At 41.8% G+C, this 25,244-nt stretch overlaps 1 protein-coding gene across 2 annotated transcripts in view; it reads right to left on the bottom strand.

Moving 5' to 3' along the window:
• Positions 1–22,534: 22,534 nt before the first annotated feature.
• Positions 22,535–25,244, bottom strand: part of LOC306785631 (S1 RNA-binding domain-containing protein 1-like) — a 38,906-nt gene continuing 36,196 nt past the window's right edge. For both annotated transcript variants that reach the window (XM_079280084.1, XM_079280083.1), the window contains exons 20-21: positions 23,498–23,682; positions 22,535–22,999 (exon numbers count right to left, since the gene is read on the bottom strand). In XM_079280084.1, coding sequence (XP_079136210.1) covers positions 22,707–22,999; positions 23,498–23,682 — 478 coding nt within the window. In that variant the 3' untranslated portion in view covers positions 22,535–22,706. The remainder of the gene's footprint in view (positions 23,000–23,497; positions 23,683–25,244) is intronic.

Raw genomic sequence — 25,244 nt, 5'->3', positions numbered from 1 at the left:
CACAGATCGGAAGTTAGCGGAAAAGATTAATGTGAGACAACATCCGGTTTCTTCAAACAAACATCCGGTTTTCAGAATAAGATGTCAACAAAGTATACATCTTGCATAATGGAAATTATATTAAATTAATTATATTCACATTAAGTATAAAACATGCTACCTGCATCTCGTGAGTTAAAGGGAAAATACACCTAAATTGTGCATACAGTGTCTTTATTCTTTGATTTGAGGGTTGGAAATGAGTAATACCTGACTGACAGTCAATGAAGATATTTTACGAAGCAAAATCTCTGGACTGAATTTGTACCTTCAAATGGCACATTTTTTAAATATTTGAGGTGCTACAAAAATATTTTTCTCAATAATTCCATCCAATGACTGATGTAATCAAGGCATCGTTGACTTAATAATTGTTAATAGTAACAATTAAAAAATAGATTTTTATAAACTAATAAAAAATATAATAACAATAAATAACCACAAAGAAATAAGAATAAAATTGAATATGATTGTCTGATTTATGTTTGTTTTTTGTTCAAAAAATCGAAGAAAACACTTTGAATCTAGACTACTGCCTAATAGTCTTATTATTGCCATTAGATGACAATTGCTCATATACTGTAATGCTGCGTTCACACCGGTCGCGTTGATTTTTTGACGCGCGTCGAGATTACATACAAAGTCTATGCACAGACGCGATGAGACTGGCGCGCCGCGATTTTGCGATGGCGCGCCGCGTTTTTGCGTTGGACGCGTTTTTGCGTTGGACGCCGCAAAAATCGCCAGCGCGCGAGTTCAAATTTTTCAACTTCTGCGAAATAATCGCGTGGCGTGATTATTTCGCAGAAGTGGCGGGAATTTGTGACTTCGACTTTGTGGGTTCAGTGGTGCGCATGCTAGGCCTCTGGCACTGGCTGCTCCTGTCCGACATGTCAGTCGTGTTACTTCTCCCTGTGTAATTCCTTCATGTGAGCAGGTGGAACCTGGAGTGGATTGTGCCCTGGAACAGTCAGCTTTCGCAGGTTTTGTGTCTACTGGACATGTCTCATTGCCGGGGAGTGATGTGAAGGTACCGGTAAAGATACTGAGGGATACGGGGGCTTTTAATTCCTTCATTTCATTCCTCCAGAGAGAAAAAAAAAAAAAAAAAAGAAGTTAAGTGGTGAGATGGAAGTGAGGAAGAGGGATCTATTACAAAGTCAGGTATGGGAGGAAGCTAGCACAGATGCTTGGGAGGAAGAGACGGGAAAAGGGGAAGCAGGAAAGCGAGGGGCGGGGCAGAAATGACAAACAGATATCACATTTTGAGCAGCAACCCGATACGCGTGTCTGCATACTTCCACATTTATCAGCATTCTACGCTACCCCACTTTCCACTTGGCCTGTCCATGAGAGATCTTTTTCCTTTTCTGTGTCATTAACACAAACAAGGAAGGCTCGCGCCCCAGGAAATAGTCCGGTCCAATTATCCTCCCCACAGCACTGATTTCATGTGGTAGCCTCGGCCCATCTGTTTACTCAGCTGAGCACCAGCTAGGAGGCCAAGCTAGTGTGCTGCAACCGAATAGGGCCAACCTGAGAATGAACCTTGAAGCTGCGTTCCTTCTTTTTAAGAAGTTAGCCAGCAGTAACTGGGTACCCAGGTTTGACTTTTTCTTTATCTCTCCGCATAAAGCCTTTGAGGGGCAGTGGCCCCGAGGCTCTGGAATGCTCTGCCTGCAACTCTGCGGCTCGCAGATACTGTGGATACTTTTAAAAGCCAGCTCAAAACCCACCTGTTTAGGCTGGAGTTTGTGTAAAAGTAAACCCATGTCCTCGACCTGCTCTTAAAATATGTTTTACATTTTTATTTTATTTTATTTTTTTTTAATTTTCTCTGTGTAGATAAATTATTAACCCTACGGTCACATTGTGTTTTTTATGCTTTTAAATGTCTGCTCTGTTAAGCACTTTGTGATACTACTGTCTGTGAAAAGCGCTATATAAATAAAATTCATTCATTCATAAAGATCTATGAAAAGGAGAGCCTGGTGATAAGGCAAATAGTTATTTTGTATTTAACTCACCAGTCTGGAAATCAGACAACAATTGTAAACATATTTTATAAACACAGGTTCATTTAAGTTTGTACCTTCGTCCTTATTCTACATAAGAACAGACCAAGTAGCCCTATGTTTCTTCATAAGGGCATATATTCGATTTATTTACAATGCATGGGCGTCAGTTATGTAACTATCTTGATTTCATAGACCCTTTTTTCAAAATAAAAGGAAAGAGAAATAACAAAAGAATTGAGTCTGAAATGCGTTGAAATAACGTCTTCGTTTAGACCACATAACGGCCAGCGGAATATGATTTTGGAGAAATACGTTTAAAGTAACCAAAATCGCGTCTCTTTCAACCTACAACTTAACAAACCATCAATATTTTAAAACAAATTGGTGTATTGTGACACGTTGATATTGTAACCGTAATTTAGCCGGTTCAAAAGACGTTCAGACCCCAAATCAACTCTTTTTCAACTAGAAATCAACGTTGAAATCCGGGTTAGTGCTCACCGGGTTACAAAAATGCACTGAGTCCGTGCGCATGCGTGTTCCAGCAGTAAACACAGAGTTGTATTTTACGTGAACATACAGACATAATGTGCTCTGCTCTCATTACGATGTCCTGGGAGCTTCTAGTTGACAGCACAAATCGATAGTTACATATTTACGAAGTTTCGTATGAAACATTAAATGCGTTGAAATAACGTCTTCGTTTAGACCACATAACGGCCAGCGTAATATGATTTTGGCGAAATACGTTTAAAGTAACCAAAATCGCGTCTCTTTCAACCTACAACTTAACAAACCATTAATATTTTAAAACAAATTGGTGTTTTGTGACATGTTGATATTGTAACCGTAATTTAGCCGGTTCGAAAGACGGTTAAAAGACGTTCAGACCCCAAATCAACGCTTTTTCAACCAGAAATCAATGTTGAAATCCGGGTTAGTGCTCACTGGGGTGTGCTCCAGTGCTCACATACCTCCTTGGATGTGTAAAAGCGTAGCTGTGGTAAACAGAACTAATAAAACAGATTACCACTGCTCTCTCTAAATTGTTACTGTTTATTTTCTGTGCCACCAATTTCAGGAAAAACTGTTTTTACTTTTTACAGCAGATAGCAAAATAATCATTGTGGTGTTTGCGTGTGCAGCACTGACTTGTGCTATTGGTTGTGCAGTAATAAGCGCTGCAGCCTTTAGGGATTGTTCACAGTGCTTTAAGTGTGAGAAATCAGAGATCGACAAAGACGACTATATTCTCCACACAATGCATTTACTAGCTGTGAGAACCAGTCTCTCTGGTTTCTGCTATCAAGAAGCAGTTGTCGGTCGAAAGAACATCTCAACCTGTGAAGGCGTCAACAGTTACGCCTTGTCGAGTTGCTACCAAGACTTCCTGATTACGAGAGAGTGACCCTAAGGTTGGAACAAACTGTTCAACCTTACTTGGTGATTTGAGCACAGTGTTTGTGTGAGTGTTTTCCTTAGTGACAGATGTCTTATCATAACTTTTGTTTTGTGACATTCCTTTCTTTCGTTTACAAGTATAAATGCGTAGAGCTCAGAGGCGGACCTCTGAGCAGCCTTGATGCATAACCTGTTTGTGTTTCAACTCTGTTCCTTCTTGCAAGAATAAATGTCCAATGATTAATGATTTTTACACCAGTCTCGAGTGAATTTTTCTAACAGCCAGACATACATTTTCTGTGCAAAGTCTTGTTTTCAGGTGACTAGTAATGGTGCAATAATTGGAGTGGAGTAAAAGGTACACTATTCTTTGAAAATAGTGACACATTATATCACAGTTACCCAGGCCTACAATAACTTTTTTCAAATGACAGAATAGAATTAAGATTTCTACATCAATACTGTCTCAGTTCACGTTCAAATGATGGTTCAAGTCAATACCTTGAAGGCAAGTTTTATTTAAAACTCATGTATTAACAGGACATGGGCAACACAAACACTTTCAGTCAAAGAACTGGACAAATACACGTTGGACTTTCTATCAGTTCAGTATAGGGACCAATAAAGGACATTCAGAAGGACAGATGAGCGACTACGAGAAGTTACTGTGACTGCCAAAATAAAAGGCAGAGAACCCCTACAAGCTTCCACTAAGTTTGAACTCTATTGCAGGATCCTGATCAGGTCCAGCCCGATCCGTCCCCTCTGAGGGTCCAGATACAGGACCCGGACCTCCACCCGCTCCCCAGGTCCCAGCGCCAGGCTGCGGCGGCGCTGGCTCAAAGGCAGTTTGTCCAGGGTGATGTTACTCTTGTGGATGAGGCCCGTGCAGCCGACACCGATGTCTACAAAAGCCCCGAACAGAGCCGTGTTGTCCACCCGGCCCGTCACCACCGCACCCACCCGCAGATCGCTCATCGACACAATGCCCCGCTTAAAGTCCGCTTGTCCAAAATCTGAGGATAGCAAAAAGAGATCAAGAGAGAAAAAAAAAAAAAAAAGTGAGGTGGTGAGATGGAAGAGGGATCTACCGTACTTTTCGGACTATAAGCCGCTACTTTTTACCCCACGCTTTGAGGCGTCGGCTTATAGTCCGGTGCGATTTATATACAGATTTTTCTGTAGCTTTTCTCCGCCACAACAACAACCGCAACTTCCGGTTGCTCAGTGATGATCTTGTACAAAGATATATTATATATTCGCAAATGCTAATCGCGGTTAGCATTTCCCCATTGGCCATATTGTTAAAATTAGCTTAGAAGCTAGTGACATGTTATGACGTTCATAGAAGAAGACAACTTTAGTACTGTTAAAAGCATCTTGCTGTTCAACGGGGACACCTGCGGCTTATAGACCAGTGCGGCTTATCTATGTACAAATTCTTTTTTCTTTTAAAAATCAGCTGGCGCGGCCTATATGCCGGTGCACTCTATAGTCCGGAAAGTACGGTATTACAAAGTCAGGTATGGGAGGAAGCTAGCACAGATGCTTGGGAGGAAGAGGCGGGAAAAGGGGAAGCAGGAAAGCGAGGGGCGGGGCAGAAATGACAAACAGATATCACATTTTGAGCAGCAACCCGATACGCGTGTCTGCATACTTCCACATTTATCAGCATTCTACGCTACCCCACTTTCCACTTGGCCTGTCCATGAGAGATCTTTTTCCTTTTCTGTGTCATTAACACAAACAAGGAAGGCTCGCGCCCCAGGAAATAGTCCGGTCCAATTATCCTCCCCACAGCACTGATTTCATGTGGTAGCCTCGGCCCATCTGTTTACTCAGCTGAGCACCAGCTAGGAGGCCAAGCGTAGTGTGCTGCAACCGAATAGGGCCAACCTGAGAATGAACCTTGAAGCTGCGTTCCTTCTTTTTAAGAAGTTAGCCAGCAGTAACTGGGTACCCAGGTTTGACTTTTTCTTTATCTCTCCGCATAAAGCCTTTGAGGGGCAGTGGCCCCGAGGCTCTGGAATGCTCTGCCTGCAACTCTGCGGCTCGCAGATACTGTGGATACTTTTAAAAGCCAGCTCAAAACCCACCTGTTTAGGCTGGAGTTTGTGTAAAAGTAAACCCATGTCCTCGACCTGCTCTTAAAATATGTTTTACATTTTTATTTTATTTTATTTTTTTTTAATTTTCTCTGTGTAGATAAATTATTAACCCTACGGTCACATTGTGTTTTTTATGCTTTTAAATGTCTGCTCTGTTAAGCACTTTGTGATACTACTGTCTGTGAAAAGCGCTATATAAATAAAATTCATTCATTCATAAAGATCTATGAAAAGGAGAGCCTGGTGATAAGGCAAATAGTTATTTTGTATTTAACTCACCAGTCTGGAAATCAGACAACAATTGTAAACATATTTTATAAACACAGGTTCATTTAAGTTTGTACCTTCGTCCTTATTCTACATAAGAACAGACCAAGTAGCCCTATGTTTCTTCATAAGGGCATATATTCGATTTATTTACAATGCATGGGCGTCAGTTATGTAACTATCTTGATTTCATAGACCCTTTTTTCAAAATAAAAGGAAAGAGAAATAACAAAAGAATTGAGTCTGAAATGCGTTGAAATAACGTCTTCGTTTAGACCACATAACGGCCAGCGGAATATGATTTTGGAGAAATACGTTTAAAGTAACCAAAATCGCGTCTCTTTCAACCTACAACTTAACAAACCATCAATATTTTAAAACAAATTGGTGTATTGTGACACGTTGATATTGTAACCGTAATTTAGCCGGTTCAAAAGACGTTCAGACCCCAAATCAACGCTTTTTCAACTAGAAATCAACGTTGAAATCCGGGTTAGTGCTCACCGGGTTACAAAAATGCACTGAGTCCGTGCGCATGCGTGTTCCAGCAGTAAACACAGAGTTGTATTTTACGTGAACATACAGACATAATGTGCTCTGCTCTCATTACGATGTCCTGGGAGCTTCTAGTTGACAGCACAAATCGATAGTTACATATTTACGAAGTTTCGTATGAAACATTAAATGCGTTGAAATAACGTCTTCGTTTAGACCACATAACGGCCAGCGTAATATGATTTTGGCGAAATACGTTTAAAGTAACCAAAATCGCGTCTCTTTCAACCTACAACTTAACAAACCATTAATATTTTAAAACAAATTGGTGTTTTGTGACATGTTGATATTGTAACCGTAATTTAGCCGGTTCGAAAGACGGTTAAAAGACGTTCAGACCCCAAATCAACGCTTTTTCAACCAGAAATCAATGTTGAAATCCGGGTTAGTGCTCACTGGGGTGTGCTCCAGTGCTCACATACCTCCTTGGATGTGTAAAAGCGTAGCTGTGGTAAACAGAACTAATAAAACAGATTACCACTGCTCTCTCTAAATTGTTACTGTTTATTTTCTGTGCCACCAATTTCAGGAAAAACTGTTTTTACTTTTTACAGCAGATAGCAAAATAATCATTGTGGTGTTTGCGTGTGCAGCACTGACTTGTGCTATTGGTTGTGCAGTAATAAGCGCTGCAGCCTTTAGGGATTGTTCACAGTGCTTTAAGTGTGAGAAATCAGAGATCGACAAAGACGACTATATTCTCCACACAATGCATTTACTAGCTGTGAGAACCAGTCTCTCTGGTTTCTGCTATCAAGAAGCAGTTGTCGGTCGAAAGAACATCTCAACCTGTGAAGGCGTCAACAGTTACGCCTTGTCGAGTTGCTACCAAGACTTCCTGATTACGAGAGAGTGACCCTAAGGTTGGAACAAACTGTTCAACCTTACTTGGTGATTTGAGCACAGTGTTTGTGTGAGTGTTTTCCTTAGTGACAGATGTCTTATCATAACTTTTGTTTTGTGACATTCCTTTCTTTCGTTTACAAGTATAAATGCGTAGAGCTCAGAGGCGGACCTCTGAGCAGCCTTGATGCATAACCTGTTTGTGTTTCAACTCTGTTCCTTCTTGCAAGAATAAATGTCCAATGATTAATGATTTTTACACCAGTCTCGAGTGAATTTTTCTAACAGCCAGACATACATTTTCTGTGCAAAGTCTTGTTTTCAGGTGACTAGTAATGGTGCAATAATTGGAGTGGAGTAAAAGGTACACTATTCTTTGAAAATAGTGACACATTATATCACAGTTACCCAGGCCTACAATAACTTTTTTCAAATGACAGAATAGAATTAAGATTTCTACATCAATACTGTCTCAGTTCACGTTCAAATGATGGTTCAAGTCAATACCTTGAAGGCAAGTTTTATTTAAAACTCATGTATTAACAGGACATGGGCAACACAAACACTTTCAGTCAAAGAACTGGACAAATACACGTTGGACTTTCTATCAGTTCAGTATAGGGACCAATAAAGGACATTCAGAAGGAAAGATGAGCGACTACGAGAAGTTACTGTGACTGCCAAAATAAAAGGCAGAGAACCCCTACAAGCTTCCACTAAGTTTGAACTCTATTGCAGGATCCTGATCAGGTCCAGCCCGATCCGTCCCCTCTGAGGGTCCAGATACAGGACCCGGACCTCCACCCGCTCCCCAGGTCCCAGCGCCAGGCTGCGGCGGCGCTGGCTCAAAGGCAGTTTGTCCAGGGTGATGTTACTCTTGTGGATGAGGCCCGTGCAGCCGACACCGATGTCTACAAAAGCCCCGAACAGAGCCGTGTTGTCCACCCGGCCCGTCACCACCGCACCCACCCGCAGATCGCTCATCGACACAATGCCCCGCTTAAAGTCCGCTTGTCCAAAATCTGAGGATAGCAAAAAGAGATCAAGAGAGAAAAAAAAAAAAAAAAAGTGAGGTGGTGAGATGGAAGAGGGATCTACCGTACTTTTCGGACTATAAGCCGCTACTTTTTACCCCACGCTTTGAGGCGTCGGCTTATAGTCCGGTGCGATTTATATACAGATTTTTCTGTAGCTTTTCTCCGCCACAACAACAACCGCAACTTCTGGTTGCTCAGTGATGATCTTGTACAAAGATATATTATATATTCGCAAATGCTAATCGCGGTTAGCATTTCCCCATTGGCCATATTGTTAAAATTAGCTTAGAAGCTAGTGACATGTTATGACGTTCATAGAAGAAGACAACTTTAGTACTGTTAAAAGCATCTTGCTGTTCAACGGGGACACCTGCGGCTTATAGACCAGTGCGGCTTATCTATGTACAACTTCTTTTTTCTTTTAAAAATCAGCTGGCGCGGCCTATATGCCGGTGCACTCTATAGTCCGGAAAGTACGGTATTACAAAGTCAGGTATGGGAGGAAGCTAGCACAGATGCTTGGGAGGAAGAGGCGGGAAAAGGGGAAGCAGGAAAGCGAGGGGCGGGGCAGAAATGACAAACAGATATCACATTTTGAGCAGCAACCCGATACGCGTGTCTGCATACTTCCACATTTATCAGCATTCTACGCTACCCCACTTTCCACTTGGCCTGTCCATGAGAGATCTTTTTCCTTTTCTGTGTCATTAACACAAACAAGGAAGGCTCGCGCCCCAGGAAATAGTCCGGTCCAATTATCCTCCCCACAGCACTGATTTCATGTGGTAGCCTCGGCCCATCTGTTTACTCAGCTGAGCACCAGCTAGGAGGCCAAGCTAGTGTGCTGCAACCGAATAGGGCCAACCTGAGAATGAACCTTGAAGCTGCGTTCCTTCTTTTTAAGAAGTTAGCCAGCAGTAACTGGGTACCCAGGTTTGACTTTTTCTTTATCTCTCCGCATAAAGCCTTTGAGGGGCAGTGGCCCCGAGGCTCTGGAATGCTCTGCCTGCAACTCTGCGGCTCGCAGATACTGTGGATACTTTTAAAAGCCAGCTCAAAACCCACCTGTTTAGGCTGGAGTTTGTGTAAAAGTAAACCCATGTCCTAGACCTGCTCTTAAAATATGTTTTCCATTTTTATTTTATTTTATTTTTTTTTAATTGTATTTTCTCTGTGTAGATAATTTATTGACCCTAGGGTCACATTGTGTTTTTTATGCTTTTAAATGTCTGCTCTGTTAAGCACGTTGTGATACTACTGTCTGTGAAAAGCGCTATATAAATAAAATTCATTCATTCATAAAGATCTATGAAAAGGAGAGCCTGGTGATAAGGCAAATAGTTATTTTGTATTTAACTCACCAGTCTGGAAATCAGACAACAATTGTAAACATATTTTATAAACCCAGGTTCATTTAAGTTTGTACCTTCGTCCTTATTCTACATAAGAACAGACCAAGTAGCCCTATGTTTCTTCATAAGGGCATATATTCGATTTATTTACAATGCATGGGCGTCAGTTATGTAACTATCTTGATTTCGTAGACCCTTTTTTCAAAATAAAAGGAAAGAGAAATAACAAAAGAATTGAGTCTGAAATGCGTTGAAATAACGTCTTCGTTTAGACCACATAACGGCCAGCGGAATATGATTTTGGAGAAATACGTTTAAAGTAACCAAAATCGCGTCTCTTTCAACCTACAACTTAACAAACCATCAATATTTTAAAACAAATTGGTGTTTTGTGACACGTTGATATTGTAACCGTAATTTAGCCGGTTCAAAAGACGGTTAAAATACGTCAAAGATGTTCAGACCCCAAATCAACGCTTTTTCAACCAGAAATCAACGTTGAAATCCGGGTTAGTGCTCACCGGGTTACAAAAATGCACTGAGTCCGTGCGCATGCGTGTTCCAGCAGTAAACACAGAGTTGTATTTTACGTGAACAGACATAATGTGCTCTGCTCTCATTACGATTTCCTGGGAGCTTCTAGTTGACAGCACAAATCGATAGTTACATATTTACGAAGTTTTGTATGAAACATTAAATGCGTTGAAATAACGTCTTCGTTTAGACCACATAACGGCCAGCGTAATATGATTTTGGCGAAATACGTTTAAAGTAACCAAAATCGCGTCTCTTTCAACCTACAACTTAACAAACCATTAATATTTTAAAACAAATTGGTGTTTTGTGACATGTTGATATTGTAACCGTAATTTAGCCGGTTCAAAAGACGGTTCAAAAGACGGTTAAAAGACGTTCAGACCCCAAATCAACGCTTTTTCAACCAGAAATCAATGTTGAAATCCGGGTTCTCCTTGGATGTGTAAAAGCGTAGCTGTGGTAAACAGAACTAATAAAACAGATTACCACTGCTCTCTCTAATTTGTTATTGTTTATTTTCTGTTCCACCAATTTCAGGAAAAACTGTTTTTACTTTTTACAGCAGATAGCAAAATAATCATTGTGGTGTTTGCGTGTGCAGCACTGACTTGTGCTATTGGTTGTGCAGTAATAAGCGCTGCAGCCTTTAGGAATTGTTCACAGTGCTTTAAGTGTGAGAAATCAGAGATCGACAATCCCTTCAACAAAATGCTGGAATCATGGTTCGGCAAGTGGAAAGAATTGGCATTATCACTGTTCACCTCAATCTTCGCAGCACTCTCTCTCCTTGGTGTTTGTGGCTGCTGCCTCATTCCATGTGTGAGAAGCCTAATACAGCGTTTGATTGACGTTGCCATGACTAAACAAACTCTAGTGTACCAACAGATTGCCCAGCAGGAGGATGAGGAGATGGGAATTGATGACGTACTGGGGGACTCACTGAGTTCTCCAGCTGACTATGATGGAAATGTCATAAATCTGTTCAAACTAAATGCTGAAACTGGACTGTAAAGTAACAATGATTCATACGTCGAAAATCGAGAGAAGAGACAGAATGATGATTACAGTGTTACCTGTAGCTAATAAAGACTGTACACAGCATGGTCGTTTAGAACACCTTATACTCAATATAATCAATATAACCTTAACATACGTGTGTTCTTGATTTTATTCAACTTTGATTGATGATTGATTGTGTATTCATGCAATTACTTATTCAGCAGTTTGATTTATACATTTATACACTTACACATTCTACTTTTCTTTTCATTCTATTTTTATTTTTTTTGTTTTGTTCGTTGATTTTTATAAAATATTATAAACAGGTGGGAATGTTGGAAAATATTTAATATTATTAAGTATTCAATGAATGTGTGCATTTAAACAGAGGCTCATGTCCTTTGCTAGTTTTAAGACTCTGTGCTTGTGGGAACCTTCACTGACACTGGGTCACATAGCAAATCTTAAAGCTATCAAGAAGCAGTTGTCGGTCAAAAGAACATCTCAACCTGTGAAGGCGTCAACACTTACGCCTTGTCGAGTTGCTACCAAGACTTCCTGATTATGAGAGAGTGACCCTAAGGTTGGAACAAACTGTTCAACCTTACTTGGTGATTTGAGCACAGTGTTTGTGTGAGTGTTTTCCTTAGTGACAGATGTCTTATCATAACTTTTGTTTTGTGACATTCCTTTCTTTCGTTTACAAGTATAAATGCTTAGAGCTCAGAGGCGGACCTCTGAGCAGCCTTGATGCATAACCTGTTTGTGTTTCAACTCTGTTCCTTCTTGCAAGAATAAATGTCCGATGATTAATGATTTTTACACCAGTCTCGAGTGAATTTTTCTAACAGCCAGACATACATTTTCTGTGCAAAGTCTTGTTTTCAGGTGACTAGTAATGGTGCAATAATTGGAGTGGAGTAAAAGGTACACTATTCTTTGAAAATAGTGACACATTGTATCACAGTTACCCAGGCCTACAATAACGTTTTTCAAATGACAGAATAGAATTAAGATTTCTACATCAATACTGTCTCAGTTCACGTTCAAATGATGGTTCAAGTCAATACCTTGAAGGCAAGTTTTATTTAAAACTCATGTATTAACAGGACATGGGCAACACAAACACTTTCAGTCAAAGAACTGGACAAATACACGTTGGACTTTCTATCAGTTCAGTATAGGGACCAATAAAGGACATTCAGAAGGAAAGATGAGCGACTACGAGAAGTTACTGTGACTGCCAAAATAAAAGGCAGAGAACCCCTACAAGCTTCCACTAAGTTTGAACTCTATTGCAGGATCCTGATCAGGTCCAGCCCGATCCGTCCCCTCTGAGGGTCCAGATACAGGACCCGGACCTCCACCCGCTCCCCAGGTCCCAGCGCCAGGCTGCGGCGGCGCTGGCTCAAAGGCAGTTTGTCCAGGGTGATGTTACTCTTGTGGATGAGGCCCGTGCAGCCGACACCGATGTCTACAAAAGCCCCGAACAGAGCCGTGTTGTCCACCCGGCCCGTCACCACCGCACCCACCCGCAGATCGCTCATCGACACAATGCCCCGCTTAAAGTCCGCTTGTCCAAAATCTGAGGATAGCAAAAAGAGATCAAGAGAGAAAAAAAAAAAAAAAAGTGAGGTGGTGAGATGGAAGAGGGATCTACCGTACTTTTCGGACTATAAGCCGCTACTTTTTACCCCACGCTTTGAGGCGTCGGCTTATAGTCCGGTGCGATTTATATACAGATTTTTCTGTAGCTTTTCTCCGCCACAACAACAACCGCAACTTCCGGTTGCTCAGTGATGATCTTGTACAAAGATATATTATATATTCGCAAATGCTAATCGCGGTTAGCATTTCCCCATTGGCCGTATTGTTAAAATTAGCTTAGAAGCTAGCGACATGTTATGATGTTCATAGAAGAAGACAACTTTAGTACTGTTAAAAGCATCTTGCTGTTCAACGGGGACACCTGCGGCTTATAGACCAGTGCGGCTTATCTATGTACAAATTCTTTTTTTCTTTTAAAAATCAGCTGGTGCGGCCTATATGCCGGTGCACTCTATAGTCCGGAAAGTACGGTATTACAAAGTCAGGTATGGGAGGAAGCTAGCACAGATGCTTGGGAGGAAGAGACGGGAAAAGGGGAAGCAGGAAAGCGAGGGGCGGGGCAGAAATGACAAACAGATATCACATTTTGAGCAGCAACCCGATACGCGTGTCTGCATACTTCCACATTTATCAGCATTCTACGCTACCCCACTTTCCACTTGGCCTGTCCATGAGAGATCTTTTTCCTTTTCTGTATCATTAACACAAACAAGGAAGGCTCGCGCCCCAGGAAATAGTCCGGTCCAATTATCCTCCCCACAGCACTGATTTCATGTGGTAGCCTCGGCCCATCTGTTTACTCAGCTGAGCACCAGCTAGGAGGCCAAGCGTAGTGTGCTGCAACCGAATAGGGCCAACCTGAGAATCAACCTTGAAGCTGCGTTCCTTCTTTTTAAGAAGTTAGCCAGCAGTAACTGGGTACCCAGGTTTGACTTTTTCTTTATCTCTCCGCATAAAGATCTATGAAAAGGAGAGCCTGGTGATAAGGCAAATCAAGTTATTTTGTATTTAACTCACCAGTCTGGAAATCAGACAACAATTGTAAACATATTTTATAAACCCAGGTTCATTTAAGTTTGTACCTTCGTCCTTATTCTACATAAGAACAGACCAAGTAGCCCTATGTTTCTTCATAAGGGCATATATTCGATTTATTTACAATGCATGGGCGTCAGTTATGTAACTATCTTGATTTCGTAGACCCTTTTTTCAAAATAAAAGGAAAGAGAAATAACAAAAGAATTGAGTCTGAAATGCGTTGAAATAACGTCTTCGTTTAGACCACATAACGGCCAGCGGAATATGATTTTGGAGAAATACGTTTAAAGTAACCAAAATCGCGTCTCTTTCAACCTACAACTTAACAAACCATCAATATTTTAAAACAAATTGGTGTTTTGTGACACGTTGATATTGTAACCGTAATTTAGCCGGTTCAAAAGACGGTTAAAATACGTCAAAGATGTTCAGACCCCAAATCAACGCTTTTTCAACCAGAAATCAACGTTGAAATCCGGGTTAGTGCTCACCGGGTTACAAAAATGCACTGAGTCCGTGCGCATGCGTGTTCCAGCAGTAAACACAGAGTTGTATTTTACGTGAACAGACATAATGTGCTCTGCTCTCATTACGATTTCCTGGGAGCTTCTAGTTGACAGCACAAATCGATAGTTACATATTTACGAAGTTTTGTATGAAACATTAAATGCGTTGAAATAACGTCTTCGTTTAGACCACATAACGGCCAGCGTAATATGATTTTGGCGAAATACGTTTAAAGTAACCAAAATCGCGTCTCTTTCAACCTACAACTTAACAAACCATTAATATTTTAAAACAAATTGGTGTTTTGTGACATGTTGATATTGTAACCGTAATTTAGCCGGTTCAAAAGACGGTTCAAAAGACGGTTAAAAGACGTTCAGACCCCAAATCAACGCTTTTTCAACCAGAAATCAATGTTGAAATCCGGGTTCTCCTTGGATGTGTAAAAGCGTAGCTGTGGTAAACAGAACTAATAAAACAGATTACCACTGCTCTCTCTAATTTGTTATTGTTTATTTTCTGTTCCACCAATTTCAGGAAAAACTGTTTTTACTTTTTACAGCAGATAGCAAAATAATCATTGTGGTGTTTGCGTGTGCAGCACTGACTTGTGCTATTGGTTGTGCAGTAATAAGCGCTGCAGCCTTTAGGAATTGTTCACAGTGCTTTAAGTGTGAGAAATCAGAGATCGACAATCCCTTCAACAAAATGCTGGAATCATGGTTCGGCAAGTGGAAAGAATTGGCATTATCACTGTTCACCTCAATCTTCGCAGCACTCTCTCTCCTTGGTGTTTGTGGCTGCTGCCTCATTCCATGTGTGAGAAGCCTAATACAGCGTTTGATTGACGTTGCCATGACTAAACAAACTCTAGTGTACCAACAGATTGCCCAGCAGGAGGATGAGGAGATGGGAATTGATGACGTACTGGGGGACTCACTGAGTTCTCCAGCTGACTATGATGGAAATGTCATAAACCTGTTCAAACTAAATGCTGAAACTGGACTGTAAAGTAACAATGATTCATACGTCGAAAATCGAGAGAAGAGACAGAATGATGATTACAGTGTTACCTGTAGCTAATAAAGACTGTACACAGCATGGTCGTTTAGAACACCTTATACTCAATATAATCAATATAACCTTAACATACGTGTGTTCTTGATTTTATTCAACTTTGATTGATGATTGATTGTGTATTCATGCAATTACTTATTCAGCAGTTTGATTTATACATTTATACACTTACACATTCTACTTTTCTTTTCATTCTATTTTTTTTTTTTTTGTTTTGTTCGTTGATTTTTATAAAATATTATAAACAGGTGGGAATGTTGGAAAATATTTAATATTATTAAGTATTCAATGAATGTGTGCATTTAAACAGAGGCTCATGTCCTTTGCTAGTTTTAAGACTCTGTGCTTGTGGGAACCTTCACTGACACTGGGTCACATAGCAAATCTTAAAGCTATCAAGAAGCAGTTGTCGGTCAAAAGAACATCTCAACCTGTGAAGGCGCCAACACTTACGCCTTGTCGAGTTGCTACCAAGACTTCCTGATTACGAGAGAGTGACCCTAAGGTTGGAACAAACTGTTCAACCTTACTTGGTGATTTGAGCACAGTGTTTGTGTGAGTGTTTTCCTTAGTGACAGATGTCTTATCATAACTTTTGTTTTGTGACATTCCTTTCTTTCGTTTACAAGTATAAATGCTTAGAGCTCAGAGGCGGACCTCTGAGCAGCCTTGATGCATAACCTGTTTGTGTTTCAACTCTGTTCCTTCTTGCAAGAATAAATGTCCGATGATTAATGATTTTTACACCAGTCTCGAGTGAATTTTTCTAACAGCCAGACATACATTTTCTGTGCAAAGTCTTGTTTTCAGGTGACTAGTAATGGTGCAATAATTGGAGTGGAGTAAAAGGTACACTATTCTTTGAAAATAGTGACACAATAGTTACCCAGGCCTACAATAACTTTTTTCAAATGACAGAATAGAATTAAGATTTCTACATCAATACTGTCTCAGTTCACGTTCAAATGATGGTTCAAGTCAATACCTTGAAGGCAAGTTTTATTTAAAACTCATGTATTAACAGGACATGGGCAACACAAACACTTTCAGTCAAAGAACTGGACAAATACACGTTGGACTTTCTATCAGTTCAGTATAGGGACCAATAAAGGACATTCAGAAGGAAAGATGAGCGACTACGAGAAGTTACTGTGACTGCCAAAATAAAAGGCAGAGAACCCCTACAAGCTTCCACTAAGTTTGAACTCTATTGCAGGATCCTGATCAGGTCCAGCCCGATCCGTCCCCTCTGAGGGTCCAGATACAGGACCCGGACCTCCACCCGCTCCCCAGGTCCCAGCGCCAGGCTGCGGCGGCGCTGGCTCAAAGGCAGTTTGTCCAGGGTGATGTTACTCTTGTGGATGAGGCCCGTGCAGCCGACACCGATGTCTACAAAAGCCCCGAACAGAGCCGTGTTGTCCACCCGGCCCGTCACCACCGCACCCACCCGCAGATCGCTCATCGACACAATGCCCCGCTTAAAGTCCGCTTGTCCAAAATCTGAGGATAGCAAAAAGAGATCAAGAGAGAAAAAAAAAAAAAAAGTGAGGTGGTGAGATGGAAGAGGGATCTACCGTACTTTTCGGACTATAAGCCGCTACTTTTTACCCCACGCTTTGAGGCGTCGGCTTATAGTCCGGTGCGATTTATATACAGATTTTTCTGTAGCTTTTCTCCGCCACAACAACAACCGCAACTTCCGGTTGCTCAGTGATGATCTTGTACAAAGATATATTATATATTCGCAAATGCTAATCGCGGTTAGCATTTCCCCATTGGCCGTATTGTTAAAATTAGCTTAGAAGCTAGCGACATGTTATGATGTTCATAGAAGAAGACAACTTTAGTACTGTTAAAAGCATCTTGCTGTTCAACGGGGACACCTGCGGCTTATAGACCAGTGCGGCTTATCTATGTACAAATTCTTTTTTTCTTTTAAAAATCAGCTGGTGCGGCCTATATGCCGGTGCACTCTATAGTCCGGAAAGTACGGTATTACAAAGTCAGGTATGGGAGGAAGCTAGCACAGATGCTTGGGAGGAAGAGACGGGAAAAGGGGAAGCAGGAAAGCGAGGGGCGGGGCAGAAATGACAAACAGATATCACATTTTGAGCAGCAACCCGATACGCGTGTCTGCATACTTCCACATTTATCAGCATTCTACGCTACCCCACTTTCCACTTGGCCTGTCCATGAGAGATCTTTTTCCTTTTCTGTATCATTAACACAAACAAGGAAGGCTCGCGCCCCAGGAAATAGTCCGGTCCAATTATCCTCCCCACAGCACTGATTTCATGTGGTAGCCTCGGCCCATCTGTTTACTCAGCTGAGCACCAGCTAGGAGGCCAAGCGTAGTGTGCTGCAACCGAATAGGGCCAACCTGAGAATCAACCTTGAAGCTGCGTTCCTTCTTTTTAAGAAGTTAGCCAGCAGTAACTGGGTACCCAGGTTTGACTTTTTCTTTATCTCTCCGCATAAAGATCTATGAAAAGGAGAGCCTGGTGATAAGGCAAATCAAGTTATTTTGTATTTAACTCACCAGTCTGGAAATCAGACAACAATTGTAAACATATTTTATAAACCCAGGTTCATTTAAGTTTGTACCTTCGTCCTTATTCTACATAAGAACAGACCAAGTAGCCCTATGTTTCTTCATAAGGGCATATATTCGATTTATTTACAATGCATGGGCGTCAGTTATGTAACTATCTTGATTTCGTAGACCCTTTTTTCAAAATAAAAGGAAAGAGAAATAACAAAAGAATTGAGTCTGAAATGCGTTGAAATAACGTCTTCGTTTAGACCACATAACGGCCAGCGGAATATGATTTTGGAGAAATACGTTTAAAGTAACCAAAATCGCGTCTCTTTCAACCTACAACTTAACAAACCATCAATATTTTAAAACAAATTGGTGTATTGTGACACGTTGATATTGTAACCGTAATTTAGCCGGTTCAAAAGACGGTTAAAATACGTCAAAGATGTTCAGACCCCAAATCAACGCTTTTTCAACCAGAAATCAACGTTGAAATCCGGGTTAGTGCTCACCGGGTTACAAAAATGCACTGAGTCCGTGCGCATGCGTGTTCCAGCAGTAAACACAGAGTTGTATTTTACGTGAACAGACATAATGTGCTCTGCTCTCATTACGATTTCCTGGGAGCTTCTAGTTGACAGCACAAATCGATAGTTACATATTTACGAAGTTTTGTATGAAACATTAAATGCGTTGAAATAACGTCTTCGTTTAGACCACATAACGGCCAGCGTAATATGATTTTGGCGAAATACGTTTAAAGTAACCAAAATCGCGTCTCTTTCAACCTACAACTTAACAAACCATTAATATTTTAAAACAAATTGGTGTTTTGTGACATGTTGATATTGTAACCGTAATTTAGCCGGTTCAAAAGACGGTTCAAAAGACGGTTAAAAGACGTTCAGACCCCAAATCAACGCTTTTTCAACCAGAAATCAATGTTGAAATCCGGGTTCTCCTTGGATGTGTAAAAGCGTAGCTGTGGTAAACAGAACTAATAAAACAGATTACCACTGCTCTCTCTAATTTGTTATTGTTTATTTTCTGTTCCACCAATTTCAGGAAAAACTGTTTTTACTTTTTACAGCAGATAGCAAAATAATCATTGTGGTGTTTGCGTGTGCAGCACTGACTTGTGCTATTGGTTGTGCAGTAATAAGCGCTGCAGCCTTTAGGGATTGTTCACAGTGCTTTAAGTGTGAGAAATCAGAGATCGACAAAGACGACTATATTCTCCACACAATGCATTTACTAGCTGTGAGAACCAGTCTCTCTGCTACTGTGCCAAGAAAGTTAAATTATGTTGTATCCACCTGTGTCTCTGTGGCTGGAGCTCCGACATAAGATGAGGAAAGAGAGCCCTGCATGCACTTGGGACACTTTTCTCTGTTAACTTGACTTTTAAATGCCTAGCACCTTTGAAACAACAAATAGCTTGCCATCAATTTACTTCACATTTCACCAGAACGTCAAGGCACACCTGAGCTCACTCCATAACGCAACAGCTGTGAACCAGTGCAGCTGTGGATAACAGGGAGCGACACAACAACTCCCGCAGTCACTCTTCTTCTTATCACAGGCTCATTACTGGCCAGTGTCTGACGAAAACACCAAGGGGCAGCAGTAGCTGGCTGCCAGATTGCCTGTCCCATCTGTGTGCTCACGTTTAGTAGAGGGAGGAAAATTAAAGGCGGGAAAGGCAGGAAGGATGTTGAGGGAAAGCTGTGTCTTCTTGTACGAATACATGTGTTCCCCAAGACTGAAACACTGAAGACTGTGCCAAGCTACAGTATATGGGACCAGAACAAACACAAGACAACAAAATGACATATGGCGTTAACGTCAAATTAAATAAGCCACCTTGATTAGGAAATGGAATCCTTTTTGAAAAACGAGTGCGCAAAGAAAGAATCGAATGCAGAATGTGAAACTAGTCTGTGTGTGTAGTTCTCTCAGATCATCACTGAGCAAACTGCCACTTCTGATTAACCTTGATCGAACTTCTCTTTGCGGTCGTGTGTCTAGAATATATTCTATTTGTTCCCCAAAGGGGAGACAGTGAAGCAGCGGCACTAACTGTGATTAGGTATTCGGCATTCAGTATAGAGTTCAGCACAAGGGACCTCAGGCTTTCTCAGAACCATATTTGATGCATTTTTTTGTATTTATTCCAGTTTCATAAAAACAAACAAATTAGATAATGTGGATGGGGAGTCTGGGATTAATTTTGAAGCAGCTGATTAGTGTGTGTTTGTGTGTGTGTCCTGGGATAATTGTGTCTGGGACCGAGCCTAAAAAGCCTTTAGGCTTTACTGCAGTCTGGGAGATAGAAACACTCCCCTCCTCCTCCTCCCTGCCCATCCCCCCCCCCTTCTCCCCCTATCCCGCTCATTCTGTCTTCTCACATTTTCCTGTTCTCTGGAAGAAAAACTTGTTTTTTAAACTGGCGTCTTTCCTCTCTCCATCACTCAACACATCCGCTCTATTTCTCCCACCTTCCTTTTCTCCCCGCTTCATGCCATCCTCCTACTTTCCAATTCTCCTCGTTTCACCAGATATAGAGACGCGGGACTCCAGGTGGGGACTCTGATGTGGTGCAATGAAACTGCCCACACTTCCTAGGCAGTGGAGCGGAACGTGTGCTCTTGTACAACTGGTAATGCCTTTCTATGTATTACCCAAAGGCAGTGCCTCCCTGCAAACCCTCCTGACAACAGGCCACCAGCGAGCCAAAAGATCTGTAGCCACACCAGGGGGTAGTTTCAATCCGTCTGTTTACATAGATGCCATCGGGGTCCCCAGGGGAGTACCAGACGAATTTAAAGCAAGAAACCAGATTTCTGCGGGGTTCGAGTCTGTGTTTTTCTGGTGGGCAACAATAAACAAGAATGTTGAATGGATCAATTACATGTATTACAACCAACAGAGATTCATCAACATCACGAGGGATGCGGTGAAAGGAATGGCGGGGCAGTTGGGCAGTACCAGCCTGGTGGCCCACCAGAACCGAATGGCCATAGACATGATACTGGCAAACAAAGGAGGGGTTTGTAGTATGTTTGGCTCATCTTGTTGTACTTACATCCCTAACAACACTGCACCGGACGGGTCAGTGACTAGAGCGTTGGAGGGACTGACCTCACTCTCTTTGGAACTGGCCAAAAATGCAGGAATCGACAATCCCTTCAACAAAATGCTGGAATCATGGTTCGGCAAGTGGAAAGAATTGGCATTATCACTGTTCACCTCAATCTTCGCAGCACTCTCTCTCCTTGGTGTTTGTGGCTGCTGCCTCATTCCATGTGTGAGAAGCCTAATACAGCGTTTGATTGGCATTGCCATGACTAAACAAACTCTAGTGTACCAACAGATTGCCCAGCAGGAGGATGAGGAGATGGGAATTGATGACGTACTGGGGGACTCACTGAGTTCTCCAGCTGACTATGATGGAAATGTCATAAACCTGTTCGAACTAAATGCTGAAACTGGACTGTAAAGTAACAATGATTCATACGTCGAAAATCGAGAGAAGAGACAGAATGATGATTACAGTGTTACCTGTAGCTAATACAGACAGTACACAGCATGGTCGTTTAGAACACCTTATACTCAATATAATCAATATAACCTTAACATACGTGTGTTCTTGATTTTATTCAACTTTGATTGATGATTGATTTTGTATTTATGCAATTACTTATTCAGCAGTTTGATTTATACATTTATACACTTACACATTCTACTTTTCTTTTCTTTTCATTCTATTTTTTTTTTTTTTGTTTTGTTCGTTGATTTTTATAAAATATAAACAGGTGGGAATGTTGTAAAATATTTAATATTATTAAGTATTCAATGAATGTGTGCATTTAAACAGAGGCTCATGTCCTTTGCTAGTTTTAAGACTCTGTGCTTGTGGGAACCTTCACTGACACTGGGTCACATAGCAAATCTTAAAGCTATCAAGAAGCAGTTGTCGGTCAAAAGAACATCTCAACCTGTGAAGGCGTCAACACTTACGCCTTGTCGAGTTGCTACCAAGACTTCCTGATTACGAGAGAGTGACCCTAAGGTTGGAACAAACTGTTCAACCTTAATTGGTGATTTGAGCACAGTGTTTGTGTGAGTGTTTTCCTTAGTGACAGATGTCTTATCATAACTTTTGTTTTGTGACATTCCTTTCTTTCGTTTACAAGTATAAATGCGTAGAGCTCAGAGGCGGACCTCTGAGCAGCCTTGATGCATAACCTGTTTGTGTTTCAACTCTGTTCCTTCTTGCAAGAATAAATGTCCAATGATTAATGATTTTTACACCAGTCTCGAGTGAATTTTTCTAACAGCCAGACATACATTTTCTGTGCAAAGTCTTGTTTTCAGGTGACTAGTAATGGTGCAATAATTGGAGTGGAGTAAAAGGTACACTATTCTTTGAAAATAGTGACACATTATATCACAGTTACCCAGGCCTACAATAACTTTTTTCAAATGACAGAATAGAATTAAGATTTCTACATCAATACTGTCTCAGTTCACGTTCAAATGATGGTTCAAGTCAATACCTTGAAGGCAAGTTTTATTTAAAAGTCATGTATTAACAGGACATGGGCAACACAAACACTTTCAGTCAAAGAACTGGACAAATACACGTTGGACTTTCTATCAGTTCAGTACAGGGACCAATAAAGGACATTCAGAAGGAAAGATGAGCGACTACGAGAAGTTACTGTGACTGCCAAAATAAAAGGCAGAGAACCCCTACAAGCTTCCACTAAGTTTGAACTTTATTGCAGGATCCTGATCAGGTCCAGCCCGATCCGTCCCCTCTGAGGGTCCAGATACAGGACCCGGACCTCCACCCGCTCCCCAGGTCCCAGCGCCAGGCTGCGGCGGCGCTGGCTCAAAGGCAGTTTGTCCAGGGTGATGTTACTCTTGTGGATGAGGCCCGTGCAGCCGACACCGATGTCTACAAAAGCCCCGAACAGAGCCGTGTTGTCCACCCGGCCCGTCACCACCGCACCCACCCGCAGATCGCTCATCGACACAATGCCCCGCTTAAAGTCCGCTTGTCCAAAATCTGAGGATAGCAAAAAGAGATCAAGAGAGAAAAAAAAAAAAAAAAGTGAGGTGTCTTTTTGTTGTCTGTGTGAATGTTGTTCTACTGATAATTGTATTTCTATTGTTTATATAATCTGTCACTGTTTTGTATTGATTGTGGAATCTGTTGGGATCCCCTTCGAAAACAAGATGGTACATCTAAAAAGGTTGTATTCTAATAATACATTTATTTTGATACCAAGGAGAAATACTACAAAATAAGAGTTTAACTGTTTAGATTCCTATTGATTGATAAATGTGGTGTGTGCATGTAAACATTGCTGAATTCCTCTCGCAGTGTGAAAACCACAACAGTATATGAATGTTGAGTTCACATGGATGAATATGGTGTATTTGTTCCTCTAGGAAATGTTTGCCAATAGACTTTGTCAGCTGGTTCTTTGTGTCCTTTGACAATGTAAATAACGCTGTTTACCCGGTCTTATTCCAGTGCGAGTGTGAATGGCAGGAGTCTTACTTTGTCTTATGTCAAACCCAGGAGGCTGCGTGAGGCCGTCTATGGTGAGTTTGAGGGTCTCAGGCGTGGTGTCCAACGTCGCGGCCAGTTCCTCCACACTGCTGGTCCTAACCTTGCGGGCCACGCACCGTTGCAGGCCTGGACTCCCAATCTGGTCTGCACTCCCACCCACCAGGGACAGAAACCTGGAGTGACATATGTCAAAATAAATATATGAAAAACATAGCGCAGTGTGTGAAACTTCAACTTTGAAAACTACAAAACACTAACAGCAAATAAACAAACTATATTTTTTGTATGTTTGGGTATGCACACACAGGTTCATGACAGTGTCTGTAAACATGAGTGGTCCTAGTTGGGCTAAAGCACATGCAGCCCCTCCCTCACAGAGACCTGGGCCTACGAGGGATGGAGTAACTGAGCAGGAAAAGAGGAAGGGATGGGAGGAGGGAGGGGCGAGTGACGACAGACCGGGAAGAATGATTCGGAAAAGAAAAGTATAACTGTCAGAAAGAAGAGAAACAAAAGATGAGACGTAGGCAGTAGGGAGCGGAAAGCTAACGTAATGCAGGTAAAGTGAGAGGGAGCTTGTGGGGGAACAGAGGGAGGGCGGGAGAGGTGTGGGAGTAATTACACACAAAGCCACGAGCTGCCGGGGCACCCACAAGCACAAATACACATTTATTTTACCCCCTATTAAATCAGGTAAATCCGCAGTGGGCTGTAAACACCCTGACACCTTGTCTCATGAAACTGCCTCCACTTTGCTATGGTTGGACTTTTTGTCCATCTGTTCAGCGCCTGGAAAAATCTCCCTCTATCACGTTATTCTAGCAGGATGTCCCACCTCCGAAAAGTCTAGACAGTCAGTCAGGTTGCACCATTTAAAACTCACTGAGCCTGAGATTTGAATCAAAACTAATTAGCTCGTCGACATTCTAAAACAGACCTGGTAACAAGCTGGCACGAGAGAGCCAGAGTACCAAACACGTGTGTGTCTAGTACCAAACACGTGTGTGTCTTTGTGAGTGTTGTGCGTACCGTATATTCTATTTACAGTCTGCACTTTTCACAGCTAGTGATAGACATGAACGCATTTGCCTCTACACGCATGTGTTCATGTGTGGACCAGCTGGGTAGCGTCCGTGATGGATGTCGCTCAATGGCAGCCTGACGCCTAACAGACTCCGCAGCTGTCTCCCAACCCCCCCCCCATGATGGACAGAACAGGTGGACACATGCACACACACACAAAGTTGATTCATACACAATGTTGTTCCAAAATGCTCATTTGGCAGCGGCAGAGACAGTGCGGATGTAACGGGACACGGCTTGTGTACAAACTATGTAGGAGACAGCTGGGAGCGGAGAGGCCCCCGCCAGCTCAGTCACCGTCTACCGTCCAAAAGGGGCGACAAGGGGAATCGATCCCTCAACACCCGCGAGCCAGATTGGTGCAAAATAGTAGCCGAGTGTTTGCCAGAAATGGCTTAGTGGTGAGGAAACATCACCTTTGGACCGAAGTGGACGCCTGTCTGACACTCGGATCTTGTCTCCTGCGGCTTCTTAACTTTCCAACCATATATCGCTTTACAGGCAAAGAAATACTTGCTTCTTGGTGGCCTAGTGGTCTAAGAAGCATACCACAGCCCCCATGGTTTGAATCCAGCTCGGGACCTTTGCTGCAGGTCATCCCTCTTCCTCACAATATTTCGACACATTCTCATTGTCGACATTTTCAAAAATG

The sequence above is a fragment of the Melanostigma gelatinosum genome (genome assembly GCF_949748355.1).
Source record: "Melanostigma gelatinosum genome assembly, chromosome: 12".
Taxonomy (NCBI): Eukaryota; Metazoa; Chordata; class Actinopteri; order Perciformes; family Zoarcidae; genus Melanostigma; species Melanostigma gelatinosum.
The sequence above is the reverse complement of the archived record's forward strand: the minus strand, read 5'-3'. Positions and strand labels throughout refer to the sequence as shown.